Source organism: Salvelinus sp. IW2-2015, linkage group LG21, assembly GCF_002910315.2.
Source record: "Salvelinus sp. IW2-2015 linkage group LG21, ASM291031v2, whole genome shotgun sequence".
NCBI lineage: Eukaryota > Metazoa > Chordata > Actinopteri > Salmoniformes > Salmonidae > Salvelinus > Salvelinus sp. IW2-2015.
The window spans coordinates 6,470,642-6,482,872 of NC_036861.1; the positions used below are offsets into that span (position 1 = coordinate 6,470,642).

Genomic DNA, 12,231 nt, shown 5'->3' on the forward strand with positions numbered 1-12,231 from the left:
TGTGGTTGCAATGTGAATAAAATCGGTCTGAGTCCTCGGTTGCACAATCTCACTACGAGTTCCAAAACTGGCCTCTTGGATACAACGTCAGCACAATAACTGTTGTTCGGGAGGCTACCATGAAATGGGTTTCCATGGGCTTCAGAAGCGCAACACCACAAAGCCTAAGATTACCATGTGCAATGCCTAGGAGGGTGGTCATTTTGAGGAGGCTACGAAAGCGGGTAGTGACTAAGAGGGGATGGGAACCACGCCCAGAGCCTGAGCCACCACCGTGGTCAGATGCCCACCCAGACCCTCCCCTAGACTTTTGGTAGTGCGTCCGGAGTACGCACCTTGAGGGGGGGGTTATGTCACGTTCCTGACCTYTTTTATGTTATTTTTGTATATGTTTAGAGGGTCAGGGCGTGTGTTGGGGTGGGCATTATATGTTTTGTGTTACATTGTTTAGGTCACTTGTAATTAGCCTTATATGGTTCTCAATCAGAGACAGGTGTTTGACGTTTTCCTCTGATTGAGAACCATATATAGGTTGGCTGTTCACACTGTTTGTTTGTGGGTGATTGTCTCCTGTGTCTTCCGTGTCTGTGTCTGCGCACCACACGGGACTGTTTTGGTTGTTCGTTTCATTTATTGTAGTCTGTTCCTGTTCGTGAGTTCTGCGTGTTTTATGTAAGTTCCATGATCAGGTCTGTCTACGTTGTTTGTTATTTTGTAAATTCCAAGTATAGTTCGTGTCAGTCTTCGTCTTTTCAAATAATTCATTATGTCATCATACCTCGCTGCGTATTGGTCCACCGARCCTTCTCTCCTCTCCTCGTCCGAGGAAGAGGAAGACGATAGCCGTTACAGTCGGAGATTGTAGACTACTTTGCTTGATTGATACACTTTTTGATTTGGATTCTTTCAACGTGATAAATGTGTGTATATATATATATATATATATGAGGTTCAGAGTCTCCAAACCATGTCCATGCTTTAGGATATTGAGACAGGATTAGGGACATCTTATTGAGACCTAATTGGCACTACAGAGAGAACCAGAACTTTACTAGACTGATGTCACTTGAATAATTAATTATCATTATAATATATCCTTTGTATTATAATATTAATCGGCAGGTTGGCGAGGTTTTGATGAAGCTTGCCTTTAAAAGGCGCTGAACGGTCAATCCGACGTCTGCGTTGGCCGTGCAGCATTTACGGTGAAACAACATTTACGGCGAAACAACATTTACGGCGATACAACATTTACGACGATACAACATTTACGGCGAAACAACATTTACGGCGATACAACATTTACGGCGATACAACATTTACGGCGATACAACATTTACGGCGATACAACTGTTGTCAAGGAAGTTGTCAAGGAAGTGAGTTTGTGTTTATTACAGGACCGTCCGTCCTCACATACTGTCAACCAATCATGTCAATGTGGAGCTATACAGAACCCTCTGCATTGTAGCAAAAGTTGAGAGGGCAGGGTGCTGCGGTACAGAGCTCAATTTGGCCTCTGCTGCCTCCGGAGGCTCCTCAATTACATAAGGCGCCTCCGACCACATTTTCAAGCGTAAACTGTGTCTTAGGCTATGAAGAAGAGCAGGTATGATTAGTCTACATACACTTCTTCAGGTGAGATATATCCTTAGAAACCAGGCTGGAGAAATTGACAGATCACCTTTTACTACGTCATTTGAAGTCATGAAAGTCAAGACGAACGGAAAGGGTCTTTCCTACAGCTTAATGGAGGTCTTTCCCCAACATCTCGCGCCAAGCATCTAAGGGAAAGGTAGGGGGGGGGGGGATACCTAGTCAGTTGTACAACTGAATGCATTCAACTGAAACGTGTCTTCTGCATTAAACCCAACCCCTCTGATTATTGACATGTGTTGGAAACTTTTCTATTTGTCTTATTAATTATTTTACGGGTTTAAAGAAAAAAAACATCACTGTCAAGAGAACCTAAATTAGGATAATATGAATAATATAATAATTAGAAAGAAAAGAAAAGAAAAAAAAATCTAAAGCAATGTAATGCCATTTAGGGGGGAAATAAAAGTTATTATATTCTATAAAATGACAGTTAAGATGACAGCTAAGAACCAATTAGGACTTGATCTTTTATTACTGTCATTAGGGATAGCCTATTAAAGCTGTTTTTGTTGTATGACGTGATTTATTAMTAAATGGTGCTGAAATGTCCCTCTCCCCTTTTTTCTCTTTTCTTTCTCGAAGGCAGGTTTCAAGTTGCAATCAAGGAGGAGCTGAGAGTCCTCTGAGGCTGCTGTTGGAACCTGCTGCTCAAATATAAAGGAGCTGTTTGCCTTCCAACCGCAAGCAAACACTGAATCACAACCTCATAGGAGGAGATCCAGAAATCACACATACACACACACGGTGCTTCTCATAACCAAAAGTGGCAACCAGACTTCTAGCTTAGACTTCTAACCTACAGCTCAACCAATTTAGTCAGTTGTTGAGTCAGTTCGCTACAAACCAATTCTTTATTCTTTAAAAAAAGGTTATATATATCTTATGGAACGTATTTCTTAAGGCACATCCCACTGTAATAGCGTCTAGTAAATTGAGAGCAAGTGAAGTTTTGTTGAGAGAGGAGCGCGGAGAGCGCGAGAATGGCTGCATTGATCAGCGCGTACTCGTCTTGGCCGGAGAGCTTTGAGTGCTCGGCGGGAGATGGGGACGTGCCCGACGGACATGGCTCACACAGAACTCCCGTGGACAAGGCGTCGGAGCCGCGCATCAGACGGCCCATGAACGCGTTCATGGTCTGGGCCAAAGATGAGAGGAAGCGCCTGGCTGTTCAAAACCCAGACCTGCACAACGCAGAGCTTAGTAAGATGCTGGGTGAGATTAACGTTTATGTTTACGGAAATATTTCATTTTTATAGATACAATATTTAGGATATTATTATTATTATTACGCAATACCCAGACTCTGCCAAAAGTTGGGCTATGTCAAATCAGAGCTATTCCTAGCCTACAACTTTTCAAGGTAGTTGAGATGAGAAAATATGTATTCAACTTTAGCCTGAAGTCTATAAAGAAACTATAATCGATCAAAAAAATATAAACGAATTCGTTTCTTGAGCATATTAAAGGCTATGCCCTAAAAAAAAATTGAAATAAACTCCTCACGAAAACTTTGTGGCAGTAAATTAATGAGTGGACGTCGCTAATTCGATTTAAAAGACAATCAATCTCATTGCACAAAGTTATCTTAAATTGAGGTAGTTTATCAAGAGGCCTGTGGGTCACTTGGATTAGTGCGTAAATCTCAACGCGCGTCCTTGCTCTTCGTTATTGTCTGTTTTCCGTCACTCACAATTATATTTCGCTCATAAAATACATCAAATCAGACAAACTATATTAGCCAGTTAAATGTAAATATATATTAGCTAATTTTGATACATTTTGAAAGCATAGCCCTATCCATTCCTATTGAACTGGCGGGGATGCGCTTTTAAGGCTCAACATAAAGACTTGCATTTTGACTTATTTGTTGCTTTTTCGTTAAAATTGGGTTACCTTTTGGTATAGCTGGTAGTTAATTATTTCGTTCAAATTATTGAATGAGTTAAATTATTTTCCTCTTTGCCAGGAAAAATTGTAGCCCGTATTACAGTGTCAGTATAGAGAAATGTTTTCCACTAACGCAGTATTCCTTTTAAAAAATTTATTCAGTTAAAAAGTTTTTACATGGACTTATATATAAAAATAAAAAATCAGGATAAGGTATGCTATCGCAAAATCCCCTTTGCTATTATGATGCTATTATTTTCTGTTAATGCACAACTCTTCCACCACGGACTATGGTGAATAAATTCGTTTCAACCAGATTAAATTAACAATTTGTTATGTGTGTTAAACTATGCATTTTTTTCAATTTTAGGCTGCTAGTAGTCTCCACCTTCTGAGAATATGTGATGGTTTTAGATTTCAAATAAATATTTATAATTTTTAAGGGAACGAGTTCTTCAGTGAGTTTTTGTGTGGACTCAAATTGACAAAACCAATTAGGCTACCTTTTTTCCATGAAACACAGATACAACGGATCAACATGAGATASAGTTTATACTTTATTTATATATAAACCATGGAAGGGAAATATAATTTTGTTAAATTCCTTCAAAAGAAGAAAACGCCCTTCAGTAAAGACATATTTTTGCAAATTAGATCCGATATCACTTAGATGTTCATAAATTATCTTCAAGAGATTTCTCAACAATTGAACGTGCTTTTCATTTGAACGCGACCATGTCATAACTGTAATAACTCATGAACAAAACACAACATGTAACCGTTGTGTTTTCCAGGAGCTTTTACTCTGTACATCCTTCAAAAGAATAACCTCCATCGAACAAGAAAATACGTGCTAATGTAGAAACTCCGGCACATTCTGGTGATCTTGGCTGTTCCACAAACATTTTAATGGATTACAAATTCCGTTCTATTGAACGTTTAACAATTAGCCCTAATTGTGGCTGTTAAAACTAATAGCAGCTCTGTGTTTTCCACACTGATGTTAAAGTCAACTAATGTGTCTTTTTAAAAGTTTTGAAATCGATCATTAAATAAGCGAGAGATTATTATTGATTAATAAGACTATTGTAGATTCCATTTATTATCTATGTCCTATTGTTTCTTCATGCCAGGCAAGTCGTGGAAGGCCCTGACCCCCTCTCAGAAGCGTCCGTATGTGGAGGAGGCCGAGAGGCTGCGCGTGCAGCACATGCAGGACTACCCCAACTATAAGTACCGGCCTCGCCGGAAGAAGCAGCTGAAGCGCATCTGTAAACGCGTGGACCCCGGCTTCCTGCTGGGCAGCCTGGTGGGCCCCGACCAGAACGCCCTGTCCGACCCCCGGGGCCTCTGTCACCCCTTGGGTTTGGATAAGGACGAGGATGGGGTTAGTGGTGGTGATGGAGGTGTTGGGTTCTCGACCCTCTCTTCCCCCAGCCCAGGGCCTCTTCCTGGGGTTAGATCCTTCAGAGATGTACCGTCCAGCTCCAGCTCCAACAGCTTCGACACCTATCCCTACGGCCTCCCCACCCCGCCTGAGATGTCCCCRCTGGATCATGCTCTGGACCACGACCACCCTTCCTACTATCCTTCCTCCTCTTCCTCCTCCTCGTCCGTCTCCTCCCCCGAGGAGCGCCACCAGCACCGTCAGGGTCAGACCCCCGGAGGTGGAGGTGGGGGTCCCATGTGCCTCAGTCCTTCATCCTACCACCCTGACTACACKCCCACTCAGACTTCCATTCACTGTGGTGGCTCCCACTCCCACCTGACCCACCTCTCCCACTTGTCCCAGGCCCAGTCCGGAGGCCTCATCCCTGGGCATCCTCTGTCCTACTACAACCCATCCTCCTGGTCCTCCCAGCTCCAGGTCCACCCGGGTCTCCAGCCCCACCATCACCCCCACTTGGGGCACCTCTCCCCGGGTCACCACCACCAGCACCACCTGGGTCAGCTCTCTCCTCCTCCAGAGCAGAACCATGACCAGAACCACGGTCCACTGGAGACACTGGACCAGCTGAGTCAGGTAGAGCTTCTAGGGGAGGTCGACCGTGATGAGTTCGACCAGTACCTGAACTCGACGGCGGCAGGCGCGGCAGCAGCAGGGGTGGGGGTGTTCCATTCCGAACAGGGAGGAGGAGGAGGAGGAGGAGGAGGAGGAGGAGGGATGACGGTAACAGGTCACATCCAGGTGACATCGGCATCAGCTCCGTCTTCTGAGAGCAGCGTCGTCGGGGAATCCAGCCTGATCTCTGTGCTGGCGGACGCCACGGCAGCATACTACAACAACTACGGCATCTCTTAGACAGGACGGGTTGTCGAGTTACCTGGTTGCCATGCCTACGCCCGCCGCTCTCGTCGTCACACCTGGAACTGACCAGGGGACATATGTCTCAAGCGTTTCAGTGTAGAAGTGCTGATCTAGGATCAGGTCCCCCCCGGTCCATGTAATCTGATTCATTATGATCTAGGATCAGGTCCCCCCCGGTCCATAGTAACTGATTCATTATGATCTAGGATCAGGTCCCCCCCCCGGTCCATGTAATCTGATTCATTATGATATAGGATCAGGTCCCCCCCGGTCCATGTAATCTGATTCATTATAATCTAGGATCAGGTCCCCCCGGTCCATGTAATCTGATTCATTATGATCTAGGATCAGGTCCCCCCGGCCATGTAATCTGTTCATTATGATCTAGGATCAGGTCCCCCCCGGGCCATGTAATCTGATTCATCTAAAGACTAAACTGATTCCTATGTTATAGCTCTTACCCTGAGATGCTTGATATCTTTGGCCCTAGGTAGAGGCCATGGGCTGGAAAGGGTGAGGGTCGACAGCAGGACCAATCACATAGCATTATGACTGTTTGGGGCCTAGAGAGAGAGAAAGAGATAGATGCAGAGAGAAGTAGATACAGAGAGAGATAGATACAGAGAGGAGAGAGGAGATACAGAGAGAGAAGAGAGAAGCACACGAAGAGAGAGATACAGAGAGAGAGATACAGAGAGAGAGAGAGCGCACGAGAGAGAGAGAGAGATACAGAGAGAGAAAGATATATATATATATATATATATAGAGAGAGACCTCAGGGATGCTCACATCGAGCACTCGTTTGTCACTTCTATCTGTCTATTTCCAAAAGAGAATAACAGTTTGAGTCGTGGTTGTAAAATGTCTTAACGTGTCGCCAGTAAGGCTCAGAGGCTCTTATCGTTTATTGAAGTACTTTTGATGTTTCACCTAAATACATTATTGTAATGCTGTTACTATGAATTATTTCTGTTTTGAATGTTTATTATTTGTTACCCAACATTAGTTGGGAGTTTTACCTCAGTAGTTGAGTAGTAAATGAAGATTAGCTGGATATTTCTTATACAATTCTCCTAGACAACATTGCCTGTGTCACACAAATGGCACCCTATTCCCTATATAGTGCACTACGTTTGCCCAGGAACCATAAGGCTCTTGTCAAAAGTAGTGCACTATAAAGGGAATAGGGTGCACAACAGTTAGGACTCTCCTTCCCAGTACCAAGTAAAATAAACTAGTTATGACCAATTTTGAGACGCTGCCACGGTGTATCATGAAGATAAATACATTATATACTTTTTATTTTGAAGTACTTAATGTATAATCATAATCTTTACAATGAAAATAGCAATGATGATAACTATTTACTGTATGCTGATTTTAGTTTTGTGAAATTTAATTAATTTAAAATAAAAGTTCCACTTTTGTATAAAAATATTTGCAACTTGGATATAACCACACGCCGACATGCACAGACTAACATCAAGGTGTATCAAAATATTTGTTATCGTTTTGGTATAATACTGCATAATACTAATAATACTCAAATATACAGTACCAGTCAAAAGTTTTAGAACACCTACCCATTCCAGGGTTTTTCTTTATTTGTACTATTTTCTACATTGTAGAATAATAGTGAAGACATCAAAACTATGAAATAACACATATGGAATCATGTAGTAACCCATTTTTCTTTTAAACAAATCAAAATATATTTTATATTTGAGATTCTTCAAGGTAGGCACCTTTTGCCTTGATGACAGCTTTGCACACTCTTGGCATTCTCTCAACCAGCTTCATGAGGTAGTCACCTGGAATGCATTTAAATTAACAGGTGTGCCTTGTTAAAAGTAAAAAAAAAAAAGGATTTTTTTCCCCTTCTTAATGCGTTTGAGCTAATCAGTTGTGTTGTGACAAGGTAGGAGTGGTATACAGAAGATTTGGTAAAAGACCCAAGTCCATATTATGGCAAGAACAGCTCAAATAAGCAAAGAGAAATTACAGTCCATCATTACTTTAAGACGACATGAAGGTCATGAAGGTATGTGTAATTTCATAGTTTTGATGTCTTCACTATTATTCTACAATGTAGAAAATAGTAAAAATAAAGATAAACCCTTGAATGAGTAGGTGTGTCCAAACTTTTGACTGGTACTATATATATATATATATATATTATATTCTAATTAAGAAAGAAGGAGAGAAAGACATCTACTTTTCAAAAGACAACTGTTTGCTTATATTAAGTATTTTATTGCATTGAGGGCAAAAAACAGTTTTGTGAATGATGAAATGATCTCAGCATTGTTTTTTTGTTGCTGCAAGCAGTAACCAAGAGGAAATCTGGTTACTGGTCATATTATTTGGTCTGTGATGTTGATAGGAGTGTGTCACCAATGCCTGCTCGGACTATACTGGGCCCCTCCAAGAAGCCTGAAACCTCGTTGTTACTCGTGGTCCCCTCTATCCCTCTCTTTCTCTCCGTCCCTCTCTCCCTCGCTCTCTCTCTCGCCCTCCCCTCTCTTTCTCTCCTCCCCTCTTTCTCCTCTCCCTCTCTCCCTCTTTTTCTCTCTCCCTCCCTCCCTCTTCTTTATAAACTGTAGTTGTACAGTGAAATTAATAAACAAATAAATCTGCATCATTGACTGTTTCTGACACATTCCTCATTTCTCTGATCATTGACTGTTTCTAAAACGTTCCTCATTTCTCTGCCCTTTGCTTTAGTTTCCTCCCTGAATTCTTCTCTCTCTCTCTCTGATAAAAGGAATTCAGGGGGCTTTTGACAAATCCTGAAGTCTGGCACTTTAGCTCGACGGGTCTTCCAACGTTGTTGTTTTTTTGGGACCAGCTGAGTCGTGCTCCCGTGAAGAGGATGTGACTGCGGAGCGGTGTTTCCTGACTGATAAGACCTGAGTATCAGGATGTTTGGGGTTGGCTGGGTCGGCTGGGCCGCAGCAGTGAAGAGGGGAGCGTACACACACACACAGACACAGAGGGGAGCAGAGGGGAAGGGAACCCATTGGTCGGTATGGAGGATAGAGAGGAGGAAACAGGACCTTCTTACACCCAATGTGTTTATCGGGGTGCCTTGTCGACCTGGCTGGCTGGCTGGCTGGCTGGCTGGCTGGCTCAACAACCCTCGGCCACACACACACAGGCAAAGAGACACACACACGGACGTGGACACACGGCTAGCCGGACACCGACTTCTTACTCTGTCAGATCAGTCTGAACTGACCTCTGATATCAGATATTATGACCTGACCTCTGCAAAGAAAGAATGTTTGTTTCCAAGACCACAAGACTTATAGTTAAACACGTGTGTCCAGTTAGGACTCTCCTTCCCAGTACCCAGTACAATAAACCAGTTAGGACTCTCCTTCCCAGTACAATAAACCAGTTAGGACTCTCCTTCCCAGTACCCAGTACAATCTAGTTAGGACGCTCCGTCAGTACAATAACCTGAGTTAGGAGCTCCTTCCCGTAAATAACAGTTGAGATTTCCTTCCAGTGACAATAAACTAGTTAGGATCTCTCTTCCCAGTACCAGTACAAATAAACCAGTTAGGACTCTCCTTCCAGTACAATAAACTAGTTAGGACTCCCTTCCCAGTACCAGTACATAAACTAGTTAGGACTCTCCTTCCCAGTACAATAAATAGTTAGACTCTCCTTCCCAGTACAATAAACTTAGTTTAGGACCTCTTCCCAGTAACCCAGTTACTAACCAGTTAGGACTCTCCTTCCAGTACAATAACCTATTAGGATCCCTTCCAGTACCCAGTAAAAACGTTAGACGCTCCTTCCGTACAATAACAAGTTAGGACTCTCTTCCCAGTACATAACTAGTTAGACTCTCTTCCGGTACCACAGTAAAATAACTAGTTAGGATTCTCTTCCCAGTACCAGTACAATAAACAGTTAGGATTTTTCCTCCTACCCAGTAAATATAGTTAGGATTCTCCTTCCCAGTACAATAACATAGTTAGGATTCTCCTTCCCAGTACCAGTACAATAAACTAGTTAGGATTCTCTTCCATACCAGTACAATAAACCAGTTAGGATTCTCCTTCCAGTACATATAACAGTTAGCATTCTCCTTCATAACAACTAGTTAGGTTTCCTCTCCAGTACAATAACCATTAGGACTCTTCCAGTACAAATAAACCAGTTAGGATTCTCCTTCCCAGTACAATAAACCTACACTACACAGCACCACACAGCTCCCAGGGGTTGTCGCCAGTAGCACCATATACCCTATTCCCTATATCGGCCCTTGTCAAAAGTAGTGCACTATATAGGGAATAGGMMGCCATTTGGCTGTTCTAAAGTAGTGCACTATATAGGGAATAGGGTGCCATAGGGTTCTGGTCTAAAGTAGTGCACTATATAGGGAATAGGGTGCCATTTMGCTGGTCTAAAGTAGTGCACTATATAGGGAATAGGGTGCTATTTGAGAGGTAGATTCCCTACACTACAGCACTTTGCTCCTGGTGAATCTGATTAAGTCCAATGGAATGACAACATTCATCAAATGCCAGAGTTTACAGCTGCGGGGCCACTGTGCTCACTCTGACAGGACTGGGATCATTCGATGTCCTTCCTGCAGGCTCGCTGGCTCTGTCAAAGGTCCCGTTACGGCTGTGTTAGGGGGAGACGGTTGGCCCCAGGCAGGAGTCTGTAACTGCAGCCTCAGCCTCAGCACCTACAGGGTCAGAGTACACTCTTAGAAAAAAAAGAGTTATTCGACTGTCCCCATAGGAGAACCCTTTATGGTTTCAGGTAAAAACCCTTTTCAGTTCCATGTAGAACCCTCTGTGGAAAGGGTTCTACACGGAACCCAAAAAGGTTCTACTTGGAACAAAAACGATTCTTCAAAGTTTTCTCCTATGGGGACAGCCGGATAACCCTTTTAGGTTCGAGATAGCACCATTTTTTCTGAGTGTAGGGCTCTGTAACAGCCTCCCCCAGCCTAGTCCAGCCAGCCTCCCCAGCTAGTTCCAGCTCCCCAGCCTAGTCATGCCTAACTCCAGCCGCCAGTCTAGTCCTACCCAGCTCAGCTCCAGCCTACTCCAGCCTCACCATTGCCAACCCCCCTAGCCTAGAGCTCCCGCCTTCCACCCAGCCTAGCTCCATGCCCCCAGCCTAATCAGCCCCCACTCCACCGCTAACTCCAGCCTAACCCCAGCCTCCCCAGCCTAACCCTAGTCTCCCCCGCCTCCCCAGCCTAACCTAGTCTCCCCAGTCCTCCCCCAGCTAACCCTAGTCTCCCTCATACCTCCCCCCAGCCTAAACCCAGCCTCCCCTCCCAGCCTAACCCCTAGTCTCCCCCACGCATCCCCCAGCCTTAACCCTAGGTCTCCCCCAGCCTAACCCTAGTCTCCCCCAGCCTTCCCACCTAACCCTGTCTCCAGCCTCCCGCCCCCATCTCGCCCCAGTCCTAAACCCTAGTCTCCCCAGCTCCCCCAGCCTAACCCTAGCTCCCCACCTACCCCAGCTCTACCCAGCCTCCCCCAGCCAACGTAAGTCTCCCCCAGCCTCCCCCAGCCTAACCCTAGTCTCCCACCCAGCCTAACCAGTCTCCCCCAGGCTCCCCCAAGTTCTAATCCCTATGTTCAGCTCCGACTCATGGTCCTTCTAGCCATTACCCTAGTCTCCCCTTCAGCCTCCCACGCCTAACCCCTTGTCTCCCCCAGCCTGAACCCTAGTCTCCCGCCAGCCTCCCAGCTCCCCAGCCTCCCATTCCCAGGCCTAACCCTATGTCTCCCCCAGCCTAAAACCTAGTCTCCCCCAGCCTCCCCAGCCTAACCTAGTCTCCCCACCTCCCCCAGCCTAACCCTAGTCTCCCTATCCTCCCCCAGCTCCCCAGCTCCAGCCTACCCTGTCTCCCCCAGCCTCCCCCAGCCTAACCTAGTCTCCCCAGCTCCCCCAGCCTAACCTTGTCTCCCCAGCCTAACCCTAGCTCCCCAGCCTCCCCTAGCCTAACCTTCTCGTCTCCGCCCAGCCTCCAGCCCCCCCCCTCCCCCCCGCCCCCCCACCCCCACCTGTCTCCCCAGCCTAACCCTAGTCTCCCCCGCTCCAGACCTACCCAGCCCCCAGCTAACCTCTCCGCCTCCCCGCTACCTGTCCCCCCAGCCTCAGCTAACCCTAGTCTCCCCCAGCTCCTACTCGCTCCCAGCCTCCACCTACCCTTTCTCCCAGCACCCTGTCTCCCCGAGCTCCGCCATAGCCCCCGCTAAACCTAGTCTCCCCAGCCTCCCCAGCGTAACCTAGTCTCCCCAGCCTAGCCATCCCCACAGCCTAACCCCCTAGTCCCCCCAGCCTCCCCTAGCCCCCTAACCCTTTAGTCTCCCAGCCTCTAACCCTAGTCCTCCCCCAGC

At 45.5% G+C, this 12,231-nt stretch overlaps 1 protein-coding gene across 3 annotated transcripts; it reads left to right on the forward strand.

Annotated features, from left to right (window-relative positions):
• Positions 1 to 2,357: 2,357 nt before the first annotated feature.
• On the forward strand, positions 2,358 to 6,472 carry sox7 (SRY-box transcription factor 7). 3 transcript variants are annotated; one of them, XR_011473775.1, is made up of 3 exons: positions 2,358 to 2,868; positions 4,677 to 6,202; positions 6,246 to 6,472. XR_011473775.1 is itself a non-coding variant. In XM_024013808.3 (2 exons), the coding sequence occupies exons 1-2, from the start codon at positions 2,637 to 2,639 to the stop codon at positions 5,843 to 5,845; spliced, it is 1,401 nt and encodes a 466-aa protein (XP_023869576.1). In that variant the 5' UTR covers positions 2,358 to 2,636; the 3' UTR covers positions 5,846 to 6,203. The 3 variants fall into 3 exon arrangements, 1 of the variants encoding a protein (XP_023869576.1); XR_011473776.1 differs by having other exon boundaries at positions 4,677 to 6,157; XM_024013808.3 differs by lacking the exon at positions 6,246 to 6,472 and having other exon boundaries at positions 4,677 to 6,203.
• The last annotated feature ends 5,759 nt before the right edge of the window (positions 6,473 to 12,231 follow it).